The sequence below is a fragment of the Panthera tigris genome, chromosome E1, assembly GCF_018350195.1.
Source record: "Panthera tigris isolate Pti1 chromosome E1, P.tigris_Pti1_mat1.1, whole genome shotgun sequence".
In the NCBI taxonomy this organism is placed as follows: Eukaryota; Metazoa; Chordata; class Mammalia; order Carnivora; family Felidae; genus Panthera; species Panthera tigris.
Genome location: NC_056673.1, coordinates 10,630,089 through 10,653,756, shown reverse-complemented (window position 1 = coordinate 10,653,756; position 23,668 = coordinate 10,630,089). Strand labels below are relative to the sequence as shown.

Here is a 23,668-nt window from a genome sequence, read left to right as displayed (position 1 = left end):
GAGAGCCCCCCACTCGGTATCTGCTCTCCATTTCTTCCTTCCTTTTTTTTTAAGTTTTATTTCATTTGTACCTCTTTTTACTATTTATTTATATTTATTTTTGAGAGACAGAACGTGAGCAGGGAAGGGACAGAGAGAGGGAGACACAGAATCCGAAGCAGGCTCCAGGCTCCGAGCTGTCTGCAGAGAGCCCGGTGCGGGGCTCAAACCCACGAGCTATGAGATCATGACCTGAGCTGAAGCTGGACGCCCAACTGACTGAGCCACCCGGGTCCCCCTCCACTTCTTCCTTTCTAACATACCCCAATTTGTGGGGAAGCAACGTGCCTATGTAAGCACTTGACTTCTGAGCCTCCCTTGCAGCTAGGGATGGCCTGTGACATGGTTCTAAGATGTATGCGCCTGTCTGCGGGGGGTGACCAGGAAGGGGTTTACTCTTGTTGACGACAGGGGACACACGGCGTGCCAGGTCCTTCTCCCTCTTTTATTCTGCCTGGAACATGAATGTGATGGCGGGATCCCAGGAGCTGTCTTGCAGTCATGAGTTAAGAGAAGGAGACTGTCATGAGTATAACGGCAAAGTGGAAAGAGAGCCTTAGTCCCTGACAACTAAACTAAGGTCAACAAAGTGCTTTCGATTTCTCCCAATGAAAGAAAGACACCTTCAAGTGCATAAGCCATGTTGGTGGTTTTCTGTTGCTGGCAGCCCAATGCAATCTTAACCGATCATTCCAGGTTGAGGGCTGGGAGGACAGGATGCCCGGCACTCCCCACCGCCCGCGGTGGGCCCTGCCTCCCTCCTCAGAGACCTTCCCGCCTCCAGCCGCTGCCATTAACACCGGGATCCGTGTTCAGATCGGGCCTGGAATCAGTTATCATTTAGACCGACTCTCCATTTCCAGTCTCGGAGAGGCTTCCTGCTGAGTGACAGGAGAATAGATTGCTACCCTCGTGACAAAGAAGAGACTGAGGTTCAGAGAGGGCTGGGGCTTGCCACGAGTTACCAGCTGAGGAGATGACAACTTGGTCCTTAATTCTGGTGAGTTCTATGGGCCCCTAGAGGGAGTTCTTGTTCCCACCTCCCCTCGCCCACCTGCCTCATGGGGGCCTGAAATGCCCCCATGGAGAACAGGCAGTGTCCTTTGCAGGTTCATCCACCGAACTGCCCCCTTCTTGGGAGGGCGCGTTCTGTCTATGGTGTCCTCAGGGCACCCTCTCCGGTGGGTGGCACTGGATCCAGGAGGGCTTGCTGAAGAAAGCAGGGAAGGAGAGAGTGGAGGGGACCCAGCAGACTGACAGTCGCCTCCCCTCGGAAGAGGGGGCCCCGGGAGCAGCTTCCGGTGGCCCCTGTAAACGTGGGTGTGAGCCGTGGCCGGGCCACGTGAGCTTTCTCTGCTGGATGCCCCCGCCACTCACTGGGTGACTGAACCAGATTACTCACTGCTGCCTGCCTTAGTCAGAGAGGCGTGTCCGTCTGTAAAGAATGGGAACCGGGTACATGGAGTCCCGGGTGCAGACACAGTCCCCCACCGAACCCCTCATCCCTGTGCTTTGTGGCCTTGGGTCGCTTTCTCTCCTGAGCTGAGCTTAGACGTAAACTGTGACGATGACTCCGTCTGGAAGGAGAAGGCGAAGACAGAAATGGTTACATACCTAAGATGCTGCTCAAATGTCCCCGGGCTTAAGGAGGAGTCCGTGTGGGTAACGATGGCTGGTCTAGCGCCTCTGAAATGCCAGGCGCCTGCCTGGCTGTCACTTTCTAAGTCCGTAAAACCACTCAGCCAGAGAGGTCTGAACATCCCCACTGCACAGATGAGGGCATGGAGGTCAGGGCTGTCCGGTCCTGGCTCCCCCACGGCCTCTGCCCACCTCTCTGGCCCCCTTTTCTCCTCCATTCTCTGGGCCCCTTGGCCCGGCCGACACGTGCTGGTCCCTTGGGTCCCAACTTACACGTCCATCCTTGACTTCCCCGGCTGGACGAGAGGCTCCTCCCGGCTCCCCGGTGTCTCAGCACCCCTCGCCTTGGCACTTAACACAGGGGACCGTGGCTGCCTGGGTGAGATGTGGTCTCCCCTGGGAGCAGGCTGGGGCCGTGACTCTAGTGCACAGCACAGACAATAAAGAATGCCTTGGTCGTGATGTGGCAGGGTTGAAATCTAGGTGTTTCTGATCCCAAAGCGCATCTTCTTAAAGCTCTGGGACTGGATGGGGGCGCCTGGGTGGCTCAGTCGGTTAAGTGTCCGACTTCAGCTCAGGTCACGGTTTCGCGGTTCATGAGTTCGAGTCCCGCATCGGGCTCTGTGCTGACAGCTCAGAGCCTGGAGCCTGCCTCGGACCCTGGGTCTCCCTCTTTCTCTGTCCCTCCGCTACTCACACTTTCTCTCTCAAAAATAAACAAACATTAAAAGAAGGAAAAAAAAGAAACCATGTTCTTTGCTCATCCATAGGATGCAATTCCTCACCCATTCACGTTTTATCCAGAGATTGAAGCCCTTTGATCACGTGTTCAGGCTCCACTTCTGATTCTGGTTCTCTTGTTGTTTCCACAACAGCATCTGCAGTGGCCTCCTCTGCTGGTCTTAAATCTCCAATTTGTAAAAAAAAAAACAAACAAAAATGCACTACCTATGAGATGCAATAGAGAGAGGGATACCCACACTCTCTCCCTGGGCTTAGCTTGCCCAATGAGAGCCCACTTTGAACCTTTACTGGGACTTCTGACTACCCCCACTGCCGCAACGGGGGGCCCCTGGAGGTTGTTTGAAGGAGTCTGATGTTAGATGTTCCCAAAGTGATGAGGGTTAAGGTTCTGCAGCTCAGGAAGGCACTCAGGGCTTGGGTCAGAGATCATGTGATAACACAGGACCAAAGCATCCACTGCTGAGCTCATCGCCTAAGCCCTGACCTGTTCCTCTTCCAGGGAGCCCATCTGGGGGACATCTCCACTACCTGCCCAGAAACTCTGACATCTCCTGCACTTCTCTCTCTCCACACACCTGTTTCAGGGACGTTGCTCTGTATTCCTGCTGCCACTACCCAGTCCAGACCTCCATCATCTCTGTCAACCTGGACTGTCACAATGACCTCCTCCTGGCCTCCAGTCTCTTTCTCGAGTATGCCCTCCATAGCGTTTGCCAAAATTATTTTTCTGAACCAGGAATTGTAAACCCAAATGCCCATGACGGTCGGACAGGAGACACGAGCCAAGAGAGTTGAGTTTGTGTATCTAACGCACATGCTGGTCTTCATTCCCACAAAGATAACGTTTGTGTTACTGAAACCCAAGTTCGGTCGCTTGTCTCTTGAAAGCCAATGCTCGAGAGATAGTGATGGCTATGATGGCTATGACGAAAGGAAAGGCTGCTTATTCAGGAGGCCAGCAACCTGGGAAGATATGGCGGACCAATGTCCAAAGACCATCTCTGAAGTCTCCGAGCAGTGGGTCTAGAAGAGGGAAGCACAGGGAAGTGTTGGGGGCTCAGCGTGCAGGGGAAACAGTGGTATTCTCGAAAGGACCTCAAGCAGACCTGCTGGTGTCAGGAAAGGCTATTTTCTTTTCTTTCCTTCTTCCTTCCTTTCTTTCCTTTCTTTCTTCCTTTTCTTTCTTTCTTTCCTTCCTTCCTTTTCTTTCCTTCCTTCTCTTTCGTTTCTTCTCTTCTTTCTTTTCCCTTCCTTCCTTCCTTCTTTTAAAATTTATTTATTTATTTTGAGAGACAGGGGGAGAAAGAGAACCCCAAGCAGGCTCTGTGCTGTCCGTGCAGAGCCCGATGCGATGCTCAACCCCATGAACCAAGAGATTATGACCTGAGCAGAAATTAAGAATCGGATGCTCAACCAACTGAGCCACACAGGCACCCCAAGGCTAATTTCTAGTGTGGTCAAGCTTGATCTTCTAGGGACATCTGGGTCCTTGTTTCCCCAGGGTTAGTGTTCTGTTGAAATCTCAAAGAAGCTATAATTAGTCAAACCCCAGGCTAGAGGGCACAGGTCAGTGAATTTGAATTATGTAGCCTTTAGGCTACTTGGAACATTTTACTTGCTCTCATGGTTTTTTGTTTGTTTGTTTGTTTGTTTTTTGAGACACACGTCCTCTCGGCCTCATTTGTTTTCCTGCTTTTAATACATGTAGAAAACAGTGGTGCATCTGACCACTGACACTTGGACCACGCTGGGGAGGGCATTAGGGAATGGTGGGGACTGTAATGAACTAGAGAGCCATGCCCTTCCAGTGGGGGGGGTTCTGCTCAGTTGTAATCCATCATTGCCATGTGTAAATGCGGGTCTGATGTTGACAGATCTTCTGGTTTTCCGAAAGAAACCAGAGATCAGGATTTTTGTTAATGTTTCATTTTTGAGAGAGAGAGAGACAAAGCATGAGCTGGGGAGGGGAAGAGAGAGAGAGAGTGGGAGATGCAGAAGGTGAAGCAGGCTCCAGACTCTGAGCTGTCAGCATAAAGCCTGACTTGCTGCTTGAACTCACAAACTGTGAGATCATGACCTGAGCCGAAGTCGGCCGCTTAACAAACTGAGCCACCCAGGTGCCCCTCCCCATTTTTAACATAGGCAAATAACTCCAAGCTTTAAAAAAGCTCTGTGTGAGTCATTCCCCCATCCTGCTGGCAAGTCAAAACGGTACGATCTCCAAGGACAGAATTTTGACATTAATTATTAAAATTATAAGTGCCGTAGTCTGTAACTTGGCACCTGGACTTCTGGACATCCATCCAGCAGGTATACTGGCAACATGCAAAATGATGTGTTCAAGATAATTTATTTCAGGACTGTTTGCAACAGCAGAAAATCTGAGTGAATCTAAATGTCCACCTATAGGGTGCTAGTTAAAGAGATTACTTTGTAAAGGGATACTATTTAGCTGTAAAGAATGAGATGGTTTCTTACATAGGACATCAACAGCACAAGGGACAAGAGACAAAAATAGGTAAGTTGGAATTCATCACAATTAAAAACTAAAAATTTTAAAAACCTTTGTGCTTTAAATTAAAAAAAACTTTTTTAACATTTATTCGTTTTTGAGAGACAGAGAGAGACAGAGTGGAAGCGGGGGGTGGGGGAGAGAGGGAGACACAGAATCCGAAGCAGGCTCCAGGCTCTGAGCTGTCAGCACATAGCTCAACGCGGGGTTCAAATCCACAAACCATGAGATCATGACCTGAGCCGAAGTCAGACACTTAACCGACTGAGCCACCCAGGCACCCCAAAACCTCTGTGCTCTTAAATGATACCATCAAGGAAGTGAAAAGGCAATCTGCAGAATATTTGTAAATTATATATCTGATAAGGAACTTATTTCCAGAATATATACAGAACTCTTACAATTCAACAATACAAAGGGAAATAACACAATTAAAAACCAAACAAAGCATCTGAGTAGACATTTTCCCCCCAAAAGACAAATGGCCCATAAGCACACGAAAAGATGCTCAACATCATTAGTCATTAGGGAAACGCAAATCAAAACCACAAGGACGTACCATTTCACACCCACTAGGATGGGCTACTAAAAAAGGAGGGTGGAAATGACAAGTGTTGGTGAGGCTGTGGAGAAATGAGAACCTTCAAACTGCTGGTCAGTTTGTAACATGAACACAGCCGCTGGGGAAAAGTCTGGCAGTTCCCCCCAAAAATTAAATGTGAAAGTTTGCCGTATGACCCAGCAAGCTCGCTCTAAGGTATCTACCCAAGAGAAATGAAAACACGTCCACACAAACACTTGTACTTGAATGTTCACAGCATCATTGTTACAATAGCCAAAAAGTGGAAACAAATGTCCACCAGCTAATGAACAAAATGTAATCTATCCATACGATGTAATATATTTGGTCTTAAAAAGGAATGAACAAGACAGGGATGTCCACTCTCGCCACTGTTATCCAACATAGTATTGGAAGTCTTAGCCTCTGCAATCAGACAACATCGGCCAGGAGGAGGTCAAACTTTCACTCTTTGCAGATGAATGATACTCTATGGAAAACCCAAAAGATTCCACCCAAAAACTGCTAGAATTGATTCATGAATTCAGCAAAGTTGCAGGATATAAAATCAATGTACAGAAATCAGTTGCATTCCTATACACCAACAATGAAGCGACAGAGAAATCAAGGAATCGATCCCATTTACAGTTGCACAAAAACCATAAAATACCGAGGAATAAATCTAACCAAAGAGGTGAAAAATCTATACACTGAAAACTATAGAAAGCTTATGAAAGAAACTGAAGACACAAAAAAATGGAAAAAGGTTCTATGCTTCTGGATAGGAAGAACAAATATTGTTAAAATATCGATACTACCCAAAGCAATCTACATATTCAATGCAATCCCTACCAAAGTAACACCAACATTATTCACAGAGCTAGAACAAATAATCCTAAAATTTGTATGGAACCAGAAAAGACCCCGAATAGCCAAAGCAATCTTGAAAAAGAAAACCAAAGCAGGAGGCATCACAATCCCAGACTTCAAGCTATACTACAAAGCTGTAATCATCAAGACAGTATGGTGCTGGCACAAGAACAGACACTCAGATCAATGGAACAGAATACAGAACCCAGAAATGGACCCACAAACGTATGGCCAACTAATCTTTGACAAAACAGGAAAGAATATCCAATGGAACAAAGACAGTCTCTTCGGCAAGTGGTGCTGGGAAAACTGGAAAGCGACATGCAGGAGAATGAACCTGGACCACCATACACAAAAATAAACTCACAATGGATGAAAGACCTAAACGTAAGACAGGAAGCCATCAAAATCCTCAAGGAGAAAGCAGGCAAAAACCTCTTTGATCTTGGCCACAGCAAATTCTTACTCAACACATCTCCGGGGGCAAGGGAAACAAAAGCAAAAATGAACTACTGGGACCTCATCAAGATAAAAAGCTTCTGCACAGCAAAGGAAACAATCAGCAAAACTAAAAGGCAACCGACAGAATGGGAGAAGATATTTGCAAATGACATATCAGATAAAGGGTTAGTATCCAAAATCTATAAAGAACTTCTCAAACTCAACACCCAAAAAAACAAATAATCCAGTGAAGAAATGGGCAAAAGACATGAATAGACACTTCTCCAAAGAAGACATTCAGATAGCCAACCGACACATGAAAAGATGCTCAACATCACTCAATATCAGAGAAATACAAATCAAAACCACAATGAGAGAGACCACCTCCCACCTGTCAGAATGGCTCACATTAACAACTCAGGCAACAACAGATGTCGGCGAGGACAGAGAGAAAGAGGATCTTTTTCATTTCTGGGGGGAATGCAAACTGGTGCGGCCACTCTGGAAAACAGCATGGAGGTTCCTCAAAAAACTAAAAATAGAACTACCCTACGTCCCAGCAATTGCACTACTAGGCATTTATCCACGGGATACAGGTGTGCTGTTTCGAAGGGGCACATGCACCCCCTTGTTTATAGCAGCACTATCAACAATAGCCAAAGTATGGAAAGAGCCCAGATGTCCATCGATGGATGAATGGATAAAGAAGATGTGGGGTGTATATATATATATATATATACATGTATATATATATATATACGTATATATATATATACATACACACACACACACACACACACACACACACACACACACACAAGGGAGTATTAGTCGGCAATCAAAAAGAATGAAATCTTGCCATTTGCAACTATGTGGGTGGAACTGGAGGGTATTATGCTATGTGAAATTAGTCAGAGAAAGACAAAACTCATATGACTTCACTCATATGAGGGCTTTAAGAAACAAAACAGATGAACATAAGGGAAGGGAAACAAAAAGAATATAAAAACGGGGGGGGGGACAAAACATAAGAGACTCTTACATATAGAGAACAAACACAGGGTTACTGGAGAGGTTGTGGGCGGGGGGGATGGGCTAAATGGGTAAAGGGCACTAAGGAATCTACTCCTGAAATCACTGTTGCACTATATGCTAATTTGGATGCAAATTTTAAAAAATTAAATTAAATTTTAAAAATAAAATTAAAGTTAAAAAAAGAAATAAAAAAAAACAGGAATGAAGTTCTGATACATGCTGCAAGGATGAACCTTGGAAAAACATTATGCTAAGTGAGAGAAATCACACACAAAAGATCACATATTGTTAAGATTCCATTTGTAAGGAACGTTCAGAATAGGCAAATCCAGAGAGACAGAAAAGTAGATGAGTGGTTGCCAGGAGCTGGGGAGGGGAAATGAGGAGCAACTCCTGAAGGAACTCTTTTTGGGGTGAGAAAAAAGTTCCAAAATTAGGTGGTGGTTGCACAATTTTTATGAACATAATACTAAAACCCACTAAATTGTACGCTTGTAATTTTTTTCAAGTTTATTTATTTTGAGAGAGAGAGACAGACAGAGTGCAAGCAGGGGAGGGGGAGAGAGAGAGGGAGAGAGAGAATCCCAAGCAGGTTCCACGCTGTCAGTGCAGAGCCGGACACGGGGCCCGGACTCGTGAAACTGTGAGATCATGACCTGAGCCAAAGTCGGACACTGACTGAGCCACCCAGGCGCCTCGAGATGCTTTTTTCCTAAAGAAATGGTCAGTTGTGTCCGATGCAGCAGAGCTCAGTAAGGCAAAGACCGAAAAACATCCATTGGATTTGCCTATAGTTAGATAATTGATGACTTTTCCAGGACAGAGTCAGGGCCCAGTGAGGGTAGAGGCAAAGAAGGGAGCTCATAGTAGACGGAAAAGTAGATGAGAGGGGCACCCGGGTGGCTCAGTCGGTTAAGGGGCCGACTTCGGCTCAGGCCGTGATCTCACGGTACGTGGGTTCGAGCCCCATATCAGGCTCTGTGCTGACAGCTCAGAGCCTGGAGCCCGCTTCCGATTCTCTGTGTCTCTTTCTCTCTCTGTCCCTCCCCAGCTCACACTGTTTCTCATTCTCAAAAATAAACATTAAAAAAAAAAAAAAAAAGTGGATGAGAATCAGTTTTTGTCAGAGAATGTTGCATAGCCTATAACTGTATACCCAGCCTAGCTGAAGTTTTTATAGAGAGGTAATTAAAGTCTATGTATGACTCTCTTACGATACTTTGTTTTCTTCCTGAATCAGACAGGACCATCACACAGATGTCCACCCAGTCCCCTGACCACGTGAGTTTCTGTGTCTTGCTGTTTTATGACCCTCTACCTATACTGAAGGTCACTGCAGGCCTCATATTAGACATACTCGAGTTAGGGAAGATTGTCTACTGTGCCCCCTAAAGAAAGGCCATCCAAGTACTATTTTCAGACCTCAGTGACAGAAAATGTTCCCTTTCCTCAAGTACGGTTTATTACTATTCAGTGCAACAGTTAATATGGTTTTTTGTTATGCTGTGAGAAAAACCAGAAACAAATTCATAGTTCAACCTTAATTAACTGGGGAGACCCATATGGGATCTTTATATGTCTGAATACTAGATAGCTATTTTTCCAGGGGCTGACCTAACACAAGTATGTTTTTCCTTGACTTTTAAAAGATGCAGTATCTACTTTTTCATTTTAATGTATGATCCCAATAAACCTCTTAAAATTCAGTGCTGGGGCGCCTGGGTGGCTCAGTCGGTTAAGCGTCGGACTTGGGCTCAGGTCACGATCTCACCGTTGGTGAGTTCGAGCCCTGCGTCCCGCTCTGGGCTGATGGCTCAGAGCCTGGAGCTTGCTTCAGATTCTGTGTCTCCCTCTCTCTCTGCCCCTCCCCCGTTCACGCTGTGTCTCTGTGTCTCAAAAATAAACAAACGTTAAAAAAAAAATTTTTTTTTAATTCAGTGCTAAAAAAAAAAGTATGGAAGAGTTACCAAGGGGCGGGAGCGGGGTGGGGGGAAACTGTCACCATTAAAGAGAAGGGGCTTCTGAGCAGCTGATAGTTTTTTTATCTGAATTCAATACAACTGTTGTGTTAAATTTGTGAAAACTGATTGAACTATACACTTACGTCTGACTTTCTGTACGTAAAAAGTAAACAAAACAAAACACAACAGTGTGGAATATAAACAAAACAAAGGTTTTAAGATTTTATTTTTTTAGCCTCTACACCCTACGTGGGGCTTGAACTCACAACCCTGAGATCAAGAGTTGGCACGCTCTACCAGCTGGGCCAGCCAGGCGCCCCAACAAAACAAAATTTTTAGGAAGAGTGTAGGGCTTGCCAAAATTCGTTTCTGGTCTGGATCCACTTTTCAGCCGCTAGTTAGTGAGGTAAGGAAGAGACCCTCTCTACCCGGCACTCGGAGTCTAACCATGGGGTTCCACCCACCGGTCATTGATCATTATTCAGGGCAGAGCCTGCGATCCTGTACTTCTCGCCTCCATATCGTTGTCTGAGCCCTTCCCTCTTCTCACTCGGCGGAAAGAGCCACCTTTGGAGTCCCTACTCCAAAGCCCTTTTCCTTACAGCACTACCTCGAGCTTCCTGAAAACCTTTCCTCCCCACCATGTTCATACTTGTCCCCGTGTCACCGCTGCCTCCTCCGCACTGAGCTTTTGAGGGATGGTGCTCGATGAGTATTTGCTATACGGACGAACGAACTACCGGCTCCGGAGTGGGGCGGGGCACCTGGATCCCAGTACTGCTTCCTCCCTCTCTGGGCTCGGCTGACCCGCGGGCTCCGCGGAGGGGTAGAGGCTGGACGCCCCGCCCGCTCTCCCCCTCAGCTCCGCCGCAGCCCAAAGAGCGGAGACCACCGCAGAACCACCGACGGAGAGAACACGCAGGAGGCCGGGAAAACCCGAGCGGACGCCCGGGGACTCCGGAAGCTGGGCGGACGACCAACCACCGGAAGTCAGTGGCGGCTTCAGGCCGGCCGCTCTAGAATCCCAGAGGCACATGGTCTCTGTGGTTGGACGCGTCGGATCAACCCTATAGTTTGGGTGGCGCATTACCAAGAGCCGAGCTCCCAGCCGATCGGGAAAATGAGGGGGTGGTGCATAATTCCTCGGGCGATGGGGACTGATAGAGGGAAAGGGGCCTAAGAAGGGAGATTTCATGAGCCGACCGAGAAGGTGACAGATCCACGCACCTCAGCCCTTTCAGCTCCCGGGACCAGAGGTGACGAGCGAGCAGTCAAAGCGCCGGATGGCAGTGCGCGCGCACGCACGGGGACGTTGCCTTCCATTCACGCGGCGCCCGGGGCTGCTACTGCGCATGCGTCAGAAGACGGCGCTGGGCGGAGGGTGCACCCCTGCGAAGCGCCGAGAGCCCTTTGGGCGGCTCCCTCGGGCAAGCTGGACAGCGGCGCGCGCGCGCGGGCGGAGGCGTGGCTTCCTCTGCAGGTGGGTTCGGATTGGACGCAGCCAGTAGAAGGGGTGGGAACCTCCTCAGAGACCGCCCAGCGATTGGCTAGAGGCTGGAGGGAGCGTGGTCTTGGGAGGCGGGGCGGGGGGACCGGCTGGGCAGAGCACGACGCTGAGGTGGTGGCGGCGGCCTTAAACAAGTGAGCGAGCGACTCTTTTAGTACCCCTCCACGGGGGACGGGAGACCGGGGAGACAGGGGGCACCGGCGACCTCCGAAGGCCCCGAGGAGGTGTCGGAGTGGGGCGCCATTCGGTGAGTGTTGACCGAGAAAAGCGAAGTGCCCCGCCCCTCCCTTTCTTCCTGGACCGCGCCTGGCGGCGCCTCCCCCACCTCCCACCCTGCGTTCCACCCCGGACCTGAGCTCTGGGTTCCAAGTCCGGGTGTGGGACGACGACTGCGTGCCAGCCGCTCTCTTTCGCTCCCTACCTGGCCCCCGTCGGCTTGGGGAACTTGGTAACTCCCTGGTACTGCTCCCCAGCCTCGTAGAGGGGAAACTGAGGCCTGGGAGGGCGGCGGGCCCCTCCTCACCAGCGTCTCCGCACAGAAGCCATGGCCGAACCCCTGAAGGAGGAAGAAGGCGAGGACGGGTCTGGGGAGCCGCCCGGGCCGGTGAAGGCGGAACCCACCAACACCGCTGCCTGTGTAGCGGCCAAGAACCTGGCCCTGCTGAAAGCGCGCTCCTTCGATGTGACCTTTGACGTGGGGGACGAGTACGAGATCATTGAGACCATAGGCAACGGGGCCTATGGGGTGGTGTCCTCAGCGCGCCGACGTCTCACCGGTGAGCTTCCCTATCGTGAACCGCTTGCAGATCTGGAAGCCGGTTCCCTAGAGAGTGAGAAACCTGCTCCATCTCAAACAGCCAGGAAAGCTGGGATCTACATTCTGGCTGAAGGCAACAAATACCGATGAAGTGTCTTCTGGGGTGCCAGGCTCTGTGTTGGGCACAGTTCTCGGGAGCTGCCATTGGTGGTTTTGCCTATTTCTTTAGAAAAAAAAAAAAATGATAATACCAATTAGACCAGAATGGAGATCCCATCTTTGGTTTCTAAAAGAGAAAAGTGTTCTGGAGCCAGAGACTGGCGCAAGGAATTGGTGGTGGGATGGGTGAGGTCTGAGATGGAGAGAGAGTGTAGGTAGGGAGAACGAGCACAGGTTATTTAGAGTCAAGGCTCTGCTACTGATTAGCTGCACAACTAGCTAGTTACTAGCAGGTAACTAGGTTACTATGGGGGGTTATCATGTCCAACATTGAACTACTAGTATCTGTCTCAGGACAGATGTGAAGGGGAAATCTGATAATGTGTGCTTAGGACAAGGCTTGGCACATAGTAGGTTCTTGTTATAGGGTAGTTGTTATTCAGTATATGGTAACTGCATTCTAGAAGGGAGATGTTGGGGGGGCCTGGGTGGCTCAGTGGGTTCAGCTCAGATCATGACCTCGTGGTTTCGTGAGCTGGAGCCCCGCACAGGGTCGTGTGCTAAAAGCCAGAGCCTGCTTCAGATCCTCTGTCCCCCTCTCTGCCTCTCCCCCACCTTTGCACACATTCTCTCAAAAATAAATAAAACACTAAAAAAAAAAAAAAAATAGACGGGAGATGCTGAGAGTGGCCTTTTGCCACTCTAAGGTACGTCATGGTATCTTCCTTTTCCCTGCTCCCCAGGCCAGCAGGTGGCCATTAAGAAGATCCCTAATGCTTTTGACGTGGTTACCAATGCCAAGCGGACCCTCAGGGAGCTGAAGATCCTCAAACACTTCAAGCACGACAACATCATCGCCATCAAGGACATCTTGAGGCCCACGGTGCCCTACGGGGAGTTCAAATCTGTGTAAGGAGCAGGGATGGGAGAGAAAGGCAGAGGCGGGACCTTTTCTGAAGGCCGGGGCCATGTTGCTGAAGTTTCCGAAGGGCAGCTGAAGGCAGGCTGGGAAATGTCCCGTGATTCCAGGACCAGTGTCCCTTAGGCTTTTGCCCAGGACAACCGTGATTACTCGTGAAGAGTACAGACGTTACGGTTTTATGAAATCTCGGTATGTGGGATGGGAGACGTGGGACCTTCGTGAGATAACGTCACCCTTTTGTTCTCATAGCAGATATCACTGGTCAATCACAGAGCACTTTCTTAACAAAACCTGGGCAAGCCTGCACAGTTTTCACATAGTCTTTCAAGCAGCCACACCAAACAGTGGAGACGGCCCCCAAACTAGACCTGTCGGCCAGCCCTGGTTTAGTCCAACCCTGGGGAAACTGGATCTAGACAGAAAAATGATTTAACTTCACTTGAGGTTATGGAAGAGTTGGAGAAGATCCTGACTCTTCATACCATGCCATTGGCCCCTGCAGAGTGCAAGGATGAGGCCATTACCTGTCGGCGCTGGGAGGGAGTAGTGAGGCTGAGGCTGGGGCTGCCGCGCCGGCGAGGCAGCCATGCCCGTCTTTCTTGCCCCCTCTAGCTACGTGGTCCTGGACCTGATGGAGAGCGACCTGCACCAGATCATCCATTCCTCCCAGCCACTCACTCTGGAGCACGTGCGCTACTTCCTGTACCAGCTGCTTCGGGGCCTCAAGTACATGCACTCGGCTCAGGTCATCCACCGCGACCTCAAGCCCTCCAACCTGTTGGTGAATGAGAATTGTGAGCTCAAGATCGGTGACTTCGGCATGGCCCGCGGCCTGTGCACCTCGCCGGCTGAGCACCAGTACTTTATGACTGAGTATGTGGCCACGCGCTGGTACCGTGCTCCTGAGCTCATGCTCTCACTGCATGAGTACACGCAGGCCATCGACCTGTGGTCTGTGGGCTGCATCTTTGGTGAGATGCTGGCCCGGCGCCAGCTCTTCCCAGGCAAAAATTATGTGCACCAACTACAGCTGATCATGATGGTGCTGGGTACTCCATCGCCGGCCGTGATTCAGGCCGTCGGGGCCGAGAGGGTGCGGGCCTATATCCAGAGCCTGCCGCCACGTCAGCCCGTGCCCTGGGAGACAGTGTACCCGGGCGCTGACCGCCAGGCCCTCTCACTGTTGGGGCGCATGCTGCGTTTTGAGCCCAGCGCCCGCATCTCCGCAGCTGCTGCCCTTCGCCACCCCTTCCTGGCCAAGTACCACGATCCTGATGATGAGCCCGACTGCGCCCCGCCTTTTGATTTCGCCTTTGACCGTGAAGCCCTCACCCGGGAGCGCATTAAAGAGGCCATCGTGGCTGAGATTGAGGACTTCCACGCGCGACGCGAGGGCATCCGCCAGCAGATCCGCTTCCAGCCTTCCCTGCAGCCTGTGGCCAGTGAGCCTGGCTGCCCCGACGTTGAGATGCCCAGCCCCTGGGCTCCCAGCGGGGACTGTGCCATGGAGTCCCCTCCGCCAGCCCCGCCGCCGTGTCCGGGCCCGGCACCTGACACTATCGATCTGACCCTGCAGCCACCCCTGCCCGCCAGTGAACCAGCCCCTCCGAAGAAAGAGGGCGCCATCTCAGACAACACCAAGGCGGCCCTCAAAGCTGCCCTGCTCAAGTCCTTGCGGAGCCGACTCCGAGGTGCCTTGTGGAGGCAGCGGCTGGCCAGGGAGTGGGGCTGCAGAGGGGGTACTCCCAGCTTGGACAGGCCACAGACTCTTACCCTCCCCCTGCCAACTTCTCTGCAGATGGCCCCAGTGCTCCTCTGGAAGCTCCTGAGCCTCGGAAGCCGGTGACAGCCCAGGAGCGCCAGCGGGAGCGGGAGGAGAAGCGGCGGAGGCGGCAGGAGCGAGCCAAGGAGCGGGAGAAGCGGCGGCAGGAGCGGGAGCGCAAGGAGCGGGGGGCCGGGGCCTCTGGGGGTCCCTCCACTGATCCCCTGGCTGGGCTGGTGCTCAGTGATAATGATCGCAGCCTGTTGGAGCGCTGGACTCGCATGGCCCGGCCCCCAGCCCCCACACCGGCCCCGGCCCACGCCCCAGTCCCGGCCCCCACCCCAGCCCAGCCCACCAGCCCTCCGGCTGGCCCCCCACCGCAACCTGCAGGCTCCACCTCTGGCCCCCCACCGCAGCCTGCTTGCCCACCCCCTGGCCCTGCTCCCCACCCTGCCAGCCCTCCGGGGCCCGTCCCTGGCCCTGCTCCACTCCAGAATGCCGCCTCTAGCCTCCTGGCTCCCCAGTCGCTTGTGCCACCCGCTGGGCTGCCTGGCCCCGGCTCCGTAGGTGTTCTGCCTTACTTCCCATCTGGCCCGCCCCCTCCAGACCCCGGAGGGGCCCCTCAACCCTCCACCTCAGAATCGCCCGATGTCAACCTGGTGACCCAGCAGTTGTCCAAGTCACAGGTGAGAGGCGAGGCCCGGGCTGTGGGCTCTCCTGGATCTGGGCCCAGGGAAGATGGGTCTGGGGAGTCCTTGCTGTTTGGTGGGGATGGGGGATAGGAGAGTCTTTGGTGTATCTTTATTCCATGAAAACTGAGTGGCAGATGGGGCTTATCTCTGAACTTGTTCTCTTGCTCTTAGAAGAAGCGTAATGCCAACAAGCAGGCTGTCGGGGGACAAATAAGATGCTTCCTGGGAAGAGGGCTTGGACCAAGCTGGTCCCTAATTAGCACTCGATGATTGTCAAGGATTGTCAAGGGTGGTGCTGTCATCTCCCACAGGTGTCCGGGCAGAGTCGCCGGCAGCATCAGGACGGACTTATGTAGACGTCTGTCCGCTCTTGATGGTGCCTGTGTCGTAACCTGCCATCATCCGTTGCAGGTGGAGGACCCCTTGCCCCCGGTCTTCTCGGGCACTCCGAAGGGCAGTGGGGCCGGCTATGGTGTTGGCTTTGACCTGGAGGAATTCCTAAACCAGTCTTTCGACATGGGCGTGGCTGACGGGCCACAGGATGGGTAAGATGGCAGGACCGAGCTTCTGGAATGGGCTGTGGGTAGGGTTTCCTGTTGGAGGAGGAGCTCGCCTGTGGGATGGGCAGGGAGCCAGCCTAGGCTAACAGTGCCTTTCCCCTCCACTCTCCCTGCTTCCCTTATCCCCGCAGCCAGGCAGACTCGGCCTCACTCTCGGCTTCCCTGCTTGCTGACTGGCTGGAGGGCCATGGCATGAACCCTGCCGACATTGAGTCCCTGCAGCGTGAGATCCAGATGGATTCCCCAATGCTGCTGGCTGACCTGCCTGACCTCCAGGAGCCCTGAGGCCCACGGCCTGTGCCTTGCTGCGGGGGGCAGACCCAGCTACAAGACTCACAGAAACGTCTCCAAGGGCTGGAGCCTTGGGCCCAGCAGCAGAAGCTTGGCTAGATTATTCTGCAGGTTCATCTCAGACACACTCTGCAGCCTTAAGCAGCCACCTGAGCCACCACCAAGCCATGGAAGGATCAGGAAACCTCTACTCCTTGAGCGATCCTTTTCAGTATTGTATTTTTATTATTATTATTATTATTATTATTATATTAATATTATTACACAGTCTTTTTGCCATCAAAATGAGGCCTGTGAAATATAAGGTTCCCTTTAGTGCCTAACTCTAGGTGTCTTTTTGGAGTTGAGAGCAGGGTGTCATAAGTAGGGGAGCAAGGGGGAGCCGGGTCCCCCCACGTTTGGGGGCCGAGCAGACAACACTTGCATGCACAACAGCCAAAACCAGTTCATTCAGATCCTGAGGTTTATTGAGATCTTCGCTCCCCACCTGCTTCCAGCCCCACAGGAGGTGGTCCTCTGCCCCCTCATGTGATCAAACCTCAACCCTGGGGTGGGTGGGGGACCTTGTGTCTATGCCTACCGTGGTTGTACCTGTTTTCGAGCGGCATGCGGTAACTGTGCTGAAATACAGTTTTGGCATTGGGCCCTGGGGGCCGGGACAGGCAGGTAGGGGAAGCTGAGTATGACAGTGAGATGGGGCTGGGGGTCCATGGTGCTCACCGTTGGGGGATGAGTCAGTGGGAGGGAAGTGGAGGACGGAGATACTCGGAACGGTGCGGGGAGCGCCGGGCTGTGGCGGCAGTGGCCACACGTGGGTAGCCTGGCGCACGCCGTGGGTATCAGTCAGGCTACGCCAGCTCAGTCTAGCACACTAGGGTGGCTCCAGACCGAGGAGCCCGCGGTGAGGAAGCTGGCTGAGGTGGAATGCGAAGCCCACAGCCGAGGAGAGCGGTTCGGCCTTTGGGGTAGGGCAGAGGCAAGGAAGAGTCTCGCGGAGCCCAGTCAGGTCTGGGCCGGGACGGCTGCGCCTTTCGGAGGAGGCCTGGGTCAGCTGCTGGCCGCGTGGCCTGTGACGAAGGGAACAGAGGCCTGGCCTGGAGATGGACACCCTGGGGGTGACGGGATCCGCTGGGGCGAGAGCCGCGAGATCCCCTGTGAGAAGCAGGTGCTAAGAGAGCAGTAGGCAGGGGTGAGGCTAGGGCGCAGAGGGAGCACTCATGGAAACCTGGAGCAGCTAGGAGGGGGAACTCGGGGCCTGACGGGGGCCAGCCCCTCAGGCCCGGCGGATTTTCATCTCGGTGCGCTTGAGGGAGTAGTAGAAGCCCTTCCACTGGGCCCAGTTGATGCCATTAGCATAGGAGAGGTGGGAGCCGCCCAGGTAGAAGCCGTTGAGGTTGGCGAAGTGGCAGCTGCGGAACCAGAAGGCTCCCGAGGAGAGGGCTGCACAGTTCTGCACAAAGAGGTCCTGGTCCCGGTCGAAGGTGGAGAATTTCTGGCCGCTGTGGTAGGACAGGGAGTCGCCTGGCGGAGGGGAGGAGGGATGGGGCCACTGAGGCGGGGTGCAGGGCCCCGTGCTGGCAGGGACGGGGATGGCGGGGACGGGGGACGCTACGCGAGGCGTCACGTGGCAGCCTGGCGGGACGGGGCACCCTCCCTGAGTCCGCTGTTGGGTAGCTGTGCTCCTGCAGTGAAGGGAAACAGCTGCTCCCCGCAGCGCTGCCTGGAGTGAGGGGACGCAGCTTCTCCCAGGGCCGAGGCCCAAGCTGGGTGGGAGCCAGCAGGGCCCTTTCGGGCCAAGCGGGGAGGGAGGGGCCCAGAAGGGGCTGGGAGCCAGCTGGGCAGTGCCAGCCCTGCCTTCTCCCCGCCTCCCCGCCCCCCCCCCACAGCCCCTTGTTAGGGCGGCAGCAGGGGGTACCTGCCCCGCCGTCCTCGAAGCCTGCCACGTAGAGGGTGTAGCCGTCCTCCTCAGCACTGACCGCGTTGGGCGAGATGGAGAATTCGGCGTACTTGGCCGAGGCCGTGTTGTTCTCAAAGTCCTCCAGGTCCACTCGTAGCTCGTACTTCTGCTTCAGCGTCAGGAGGTGCAGGTTCTGCAGCCCTGGGTAGGGGGTGGGGGTGGGGGGAGGGGCAGCTGCTCAGCAAAGCTCTGGCTCAGGGCGGCCCCCAGCCCACCGGACGCCCCTGCCCCCGCCTTACCCAGCCAGTACTCCCCGTCGGCACGGCCAAAGCCCAGCTTGTAGTCATTCCAGCCCCGGAAAAAACTCACGGAGCCATTGAATCTCTTCTGGAAAACCTGGAGCACAGAGGACAGGCCTGGACGATCAAGAGTCCAGGGGGTGGGGGCCTCACGCAGGCACGGACCCTGTGGTGCTGAGGGGCTTCGTTAAAGGACCAGACTGGGACCTAACACGAGGCACACACTGGCACCAGGCCCCTCGGTGAGCAGCTCCCGAGTGCCAGGGAAGGGTTAAGAGGGGGAGTAAGTCGTTCTAGAGTTCAGGCAGCTGGCAGTGAGTTCCAGTGTGGGCTGTGTGACTTTGGGCAAATGACTTCACCTCTCTGGGCTCCAGTTCCTCTATAGAAGGTACCTTTCTCCCAGGATTATTGTGAGGATACAGGCACTAGCCTGCCTCAGGCACCTGGAATTCAGTGTTGGCGGCGCCTCACAAGCTACACCGCGGATATCGTGACCCCATTAGAGATGACAAAACCGAAGCTCCCGGAGGTGAAGCTCGGTCACACAGCCGGGGCAAGAACCTGGCCTCCGTTCCTTCCTCCCACTCACCGTCCACTTGCCGCCCCCGGTGGTCATGTCACAGAAGACAGGCACGGGCACGCTGGGGCCCGAGGGGTAGATGAGGTACACGCCGTCCTCCTGGTAGCCCTGGGCATAGATGTCATCGCAGTCCAGGGGCTGCTGAAGGCAAAACTTCTCCAGAGCTGGGGGCAGGGGCGGGGAGGGTGAGGAGAGGAGACCAAGGCATACCCGGCACCCCGCAGCTTGCCCCCGTTCCTAGGGGCACAAGCAATCACGGCATTTCTTCTGGGGTGGGGCAGGGGGGATGCTCAAAGATCACCTCCACCTGCCCCGTGCTGTAGAGGAGGGGATGGCATCCCGGCTCCCAGAAATGACGGCTCAGAGTACTCTCTCCTCGCCCAGCCTGCTGGCCGGGCTGCTTACCGTCTCCCCGGATCCCAGAGGCCTGGGGGGCGCAGGGGGGCGTGGAGAGAAGCAGCAGCAGCGGCAGGGCCAGGAGGGCCTGGGACAGGACGACAGGGTCACCTCACCACAGCCCCCCCGCCCCCCCCCCCCCCCCCGCAACCAGCCCCAGAGCTCCTTGCGTTCTCTGCACCGGTCCCTCAAGCAGACCACCCCCTGCCAGGAGCCCCTTGCCTTCCCCCTCTGGCCCCTCTTTCCCCGCCAGAGGAACACCACGCTCTGGGACGGGCCCGGGGCCTCACAGCTTAAGAGTCTCCCCTGGATCACAGGAATGTCCTGTGCCTTCATAGCCCCCTCTCTGGTAAGGGCCCTCTTCCCCCAAGGGGGCTCAGGCCCCCGGTGCCGTGAGTCCCCTGCCCCAGTCCCGGTACCTTCATGCTGCCAGTTCAGCTCGAAGCGGCTGGGTGTCTGCTGCCCCAGACTGCGCCCCAGACTGCACCCGCCCAGAGTTATGTGCTGGGCCCTGGCCAGCCGCCCTGGCCCCGCCCCCTGTAGCTGCAGAGCCCCCCTCACCCCTCCCCGGCTCTGAACCAGCATCTGCTTTCATGGTCAGGGGGGCCAGGGGATGTGGGGCCCGGGCCAGGGGACCACCTGCGTCTCATTAGGCCTGTCAGGGGTAGATTACTGGGGAGTTCACTCCCTGCTGAGTCACCCCGCTCCCTGGAGCCCCTCTACCACCCACCCCCTGGACCTGGTACCCCCAGCCCATCCCCTGCTTCCCAATGTCCCCCCCCCAACACACACCCCCCCCAGATGTCTGTTTATTTTCTTCCCCGGCCTGTGTTTCATCAGCCTTTGGGGGAAGGCTAAGGAGTGGTGGGGAGGGTGTGGGCATGCCTGGGTTCTGGGGAGGGGAGGCCCGTTATGGGGGAGCAGAGGGCTGGGGAGGCAGCTTAGGAGCTCCTGATGTGGGAGCCTGTCTGGGGCTGGAGGGGGATAGGGGCAGCGGGGGCCAGGCCGTCTCCTGGCAGGGCTGGGACATTTCTGAGCCATGAGCACAGCCTGCAGGCGTCCAACTGCTGTCTGCCCCAGCTCAAGCCAGGGCCCCTCTCCAGCCCCCTCCCAGCCCCCCTTGCTCTGGCCCCTCAGGCCCCCTCCTTTCCCCTCCCACAGTGTTCCCCGGGGATCTGTCTGGCTCCTGCACTGAGCGCACTGAGCGAGGGGCCTCTTGTTCTCTTCACCTCACCCCACCCCCCTTCCTTCTCCCAAACCTTTTACCTCAGCCCCCATCCCACCTCAGCCTCCCCACTAGACCCCTCTTAAGTAGTGTCTCATTTTCTCAGCCCTGAAAGCCTGCCTCTTGCCTCCTCGCCCCCATTGAGCCCGGGTGTCCTCCTGTCCGCCTCCCAAGCATTCCTGGGGCCCACCTGCTCCTTTCTCCATTTAGGTTCCAGGCGTCCTTCGAGCCCTCCCAGGTGCTCGTCACCCCCAGCCTCTTCATGGATGCCCCTGCTTCTGTTCCCTCCCCTTCCTTCCATCCTCTGCGCAGGCTGCCAGCACAATTTTTCTGGAGGGCTGCTTTGTCATCACCTGTTTAAAGCCTCTGGTGGTTCCCTATCGCCTCAGGGCTGAGACTGTTGCTCACCTTGGACTTGAGAGGAATTTTAAGTCCCGGCTTAGACTTACCTTAAGGACCTCATCCCCTGACTGCCTGTGACTCCTCAAGTACGATCTGGCCACACCAGATTTCTCGCCGTGGAGCTCCCCCCTCCCCCGCCTTTGCCCACTCAGTTGTTCCTTGAGGGGCCCACCCGGTAGAGTCTTCTCTACCAGGTCACGGGTGCAAACGGGCCAGGTCAGTGTCATTCCTGCACGCTTTGCACACATCACAGACTGGCATGTGTGTTCGGTCACAGATCAAATATCTTTTGAGCACCCACTTTGTGCTGGCTGTTGGGGACACAGTTTCTGCCCTTAAGGAGTGGCAAACACCGGCATTAGCTCATTGAAGATGTTAACGTGGTTATACAGGAGCCTCTGTGGAATGGATGAACAAATGAGGTATCCAGAGGCACAGAGTAAGAAAGGGCTCTGGCCCAGGTCCCCTCTCCTAAGTCAGTAAGCCCCTTGGATGAGCCCAGTTGGCTTCCTTGACTTCGGCTGTGTAATTGCTGGTAAGAGTTGTCTCTCCCCCTAGCTGTGTCGTGCCCTGGAGCCAGGTTGCCAGCTTTCAGATCCCAGCTGTGCCACCTGTTAGCTGGGAGACCTTGGACAAGTGCTCTCTGCTTCAGTTTCCCCCTTTGTAAAATGAGGATAGTAATAGTATCTCCTTCCCAGGGCTGTGCTAAGAAGTAATCTATAACAAGTGCCTATATACCATATGCCACGATACCTACGATGCGTGACTCTACCTACAATCGGTAAGTAAGAAATTTTAGTTATCATCGTTAACGTCACGATTGTGATCTCAGGTGAACGGTGTGCCTTCCATGTGATTTTTATCCTTGCCTGTGGAAGAGAGAGTTGCCTGCCTCTCCACACCCTCCATCGTTCCCTCGGTCCTTTGTAAAGGCAGGGAGCTACTCCGTCTTCCTGCCGTTTGCCCTGTTGCCGGGCACGATGGCTGGAGCTCCAGCCACCTCTTTGGCCAGTGAGGATGAGGCCCCGTCAAGGGATGGCAGAAGGTGGGTGTGTCTGGCTGGCTCATTCGGTAGAGCATCCAACTCTTGACCTCGGGGTTGTGAGTTTGAGCTCCACGTTGGGTGTAGAGAGCACTCAAAAAAGAAAAAAAAAAAAAGAAGAAGAAAAAAGAGAGAGAGAGAGATGGTGGAGCATGATCAGGGAGGAGCTGGGTCCCTCAGGACTTCGTGGAGTGGGTCCAAGGCCAAGCTCTGGACTGCCCTTCCCTAAGCCTCATTTACGTGCAAGAGAAAGAAACTTTTATCTAGCTTAAGCCTCCGTTGTTTTTCTCCTGTTACACACAGCTGAATCTAATCCTAATACATCTCTCCTTTCAGCAAATGCCAGCTAATTTTAGCACAGGCTACAAATAGGAAAATCATGAAAAATCAGTTATCAAAACAAATAATAAAATAAGTAGTAGAATACAACTAATAAAAAAAAAAGTAGGCAGAAAAAATTAAGCAGGGAGGCATCAGTCATATTTTGCCTTTTTTTTTTTTTTTTTTTTTTTTTAAACTTCACAAGAACGTACGTAGGTGTGGCAAAGCAGGCACTCTGTTCACTGGATGTGGTCGGGAATTCGTTGAACCTTCCAGAGAAAGAGGCTTGGTACATACCAAGAGTCAGGAACACCTCTCTGAAGCTGCCGTCTGAAGGAAATACTCTGACATTTGACAAGGCACGTGTACTGGTCAGTGGGCATATTCGTGGGCCGCCCACCGTGGGAACCTTCTTCCCGTGTTTGGGGGATCCCCCTCCCCCCCACCTGGAATACCTGTGCTTGCTCTCCCAGCCTTCCTTGCGGTTCTGTTGAGGGCACCTGACCTCGGTTCAGCCAACCAAAAGCATTGCCCTGGGCTTTGTTTAGGGAGAGCTTGGTTTAAGAAGCAGGAGATTGAAGAATTCACTCTTGGGGCGGTAGTGACCCCTGAGGCATCTGACTTCTGGTCCTCTGGCTGGTTGGTGGTGGCTTTGCAAGCACGGTGCTGAGTCACATAGACTCTGGCTCGGGCTGCAAAGCCCTGAGCTTGGTTCTCAGCACCTCTTGGCAATTGGTTTTCTGTGCCCACGATCTGTTTGCAAAAGACCCCTTCTCATGAGTGAAGATGTTTACATTAGGGCTTTTTCACGGCCAGCAGCAGATGCCAACCCTGACCAACTTTGTTGGAAGGCTTTCGGGGCCTTGGAATTGTGGAGAACTAGCAAGACTGGGGACCAGTGGTTGCTCAGGCTGCTCCAAGGTCCTCAGTGGTGGTCTTGTAGTGGGGACAGTCTGTCAGGGTGGTGTTGCTCCCTGGACAGGCCGGGTCTTGGTCAGCCTGCGAGCCAGGAGGTGGGGAGCACCCGTCCCACTGGCCTTGCTTTGGTCGCTTGCCT

The 23,668-nt window shown here is 53.8% G+C and overlaps 2 protein-coding genes and 1 long non-coding RNA gene across 8 annotated transcripts in view; 1 reads left to right on the top strand and 2 right to left on the bottom strand.

Annotated features, from left to right (window-relative positions):
• Window positions 1–237: 237 nt before the first annotated feature.
• Window positions 238–11,114, bottom strand: LOC122233741. Of its 3 annotated transcripts, XR_006211435.1 has the most exons (4): window positions 10,452–10,982; window positions 2,463–2,585; window positions 663–1,616; window positions 238–531 (listed from the first exon to the last, which is right to left on the bottom strand). It is a non-coding gene; the product is annotated as an uncharacterized LOC122233741 (long non-coding RNA). The 3 variants fall into 3 exon arrangements; XR_006211434.1 differs by lacking the exon at window positions 10,452–10,982 and adding an exon at window positions 11,027–11,114 and having other exon boundaries at window positions 238–1,616; XR_006211433.1 differs by having other exon boundaries at window positions 238–1,616; window positions 10,452–10,974.
• A 106-nt stretch (window positions 11,115–11,220) lies between these two features.
• Window positions 11,221–23,668, top strand: part of MAPK7 (mitogen-activated protein kinase 7) — a 29,702-nt gene continuing 17,254 nt past the window's right edge. Inside the window, exons 1-7 of one of the 4 annotated variants that reach the window (XM_042965401.1) lie at window positions 11,221–11,279; window positions 11,846–12,082; window positions 12,966–13,131; window positions 13,757–14,835; window positions 14,943–15,592; window positions 16,010–16,143; window positions 16,290–16,772. In XM_042965401.1, coding sequence (XP_042821335.1) covers window positions 11,851–12,082; window positions 12,966–13,131; window positions 13,757–14,835; window positions 14,943–15,592; window positions 16,010–16,143; window positions 16,290–16,443 — 2,415 coding nt within the window. In that variant the 5' untranslated portion in view covers window positions 11,221–11,279; window positions 11,846–11,850 and the 3' untranslated portion in view covers window positions 16,444–16,772. Of the gene's footprint in view, window positions 11,280–11,362; window positions 12,083–12,965; window positions 13,132–13,756; window positions 14,836–14,942; window positions 15,593–16,009; window positions 16,144–16,289; window positions 16,773–23,668 lie in introns of those variants that run through there. The other 3 variants (XM_042965400.1, XM_042965399.1, XR_006210952.1) reach the window with 3 other exon arrangements.
• Window positions 16,812–20,113, bottom strand: MFAP4 (microfibril associated protein 4). Its single transcript, XM_042965403.1, has 6 exons — window positions 20,041–20,113; window positions 19,631–19,709; window positions 19,235–19,389; window positions 18,646–18,742; window positions 18,365–18,547; window positions 16,812–17,970 (listed from the first exon to the last, which is right to left on the bottom strand). The coding sequence occupies exons 1-6, from the start codon at window positions 20,044–20,046 to the stop codon at window positions 17,723–17,725; spliced, it is 768 nt and encodes a 255-aa protein (XP_042821337.1). The 5' UTR covers window positions 20,047–20,113; the 3' UTR covers window positions 16,812–17,722.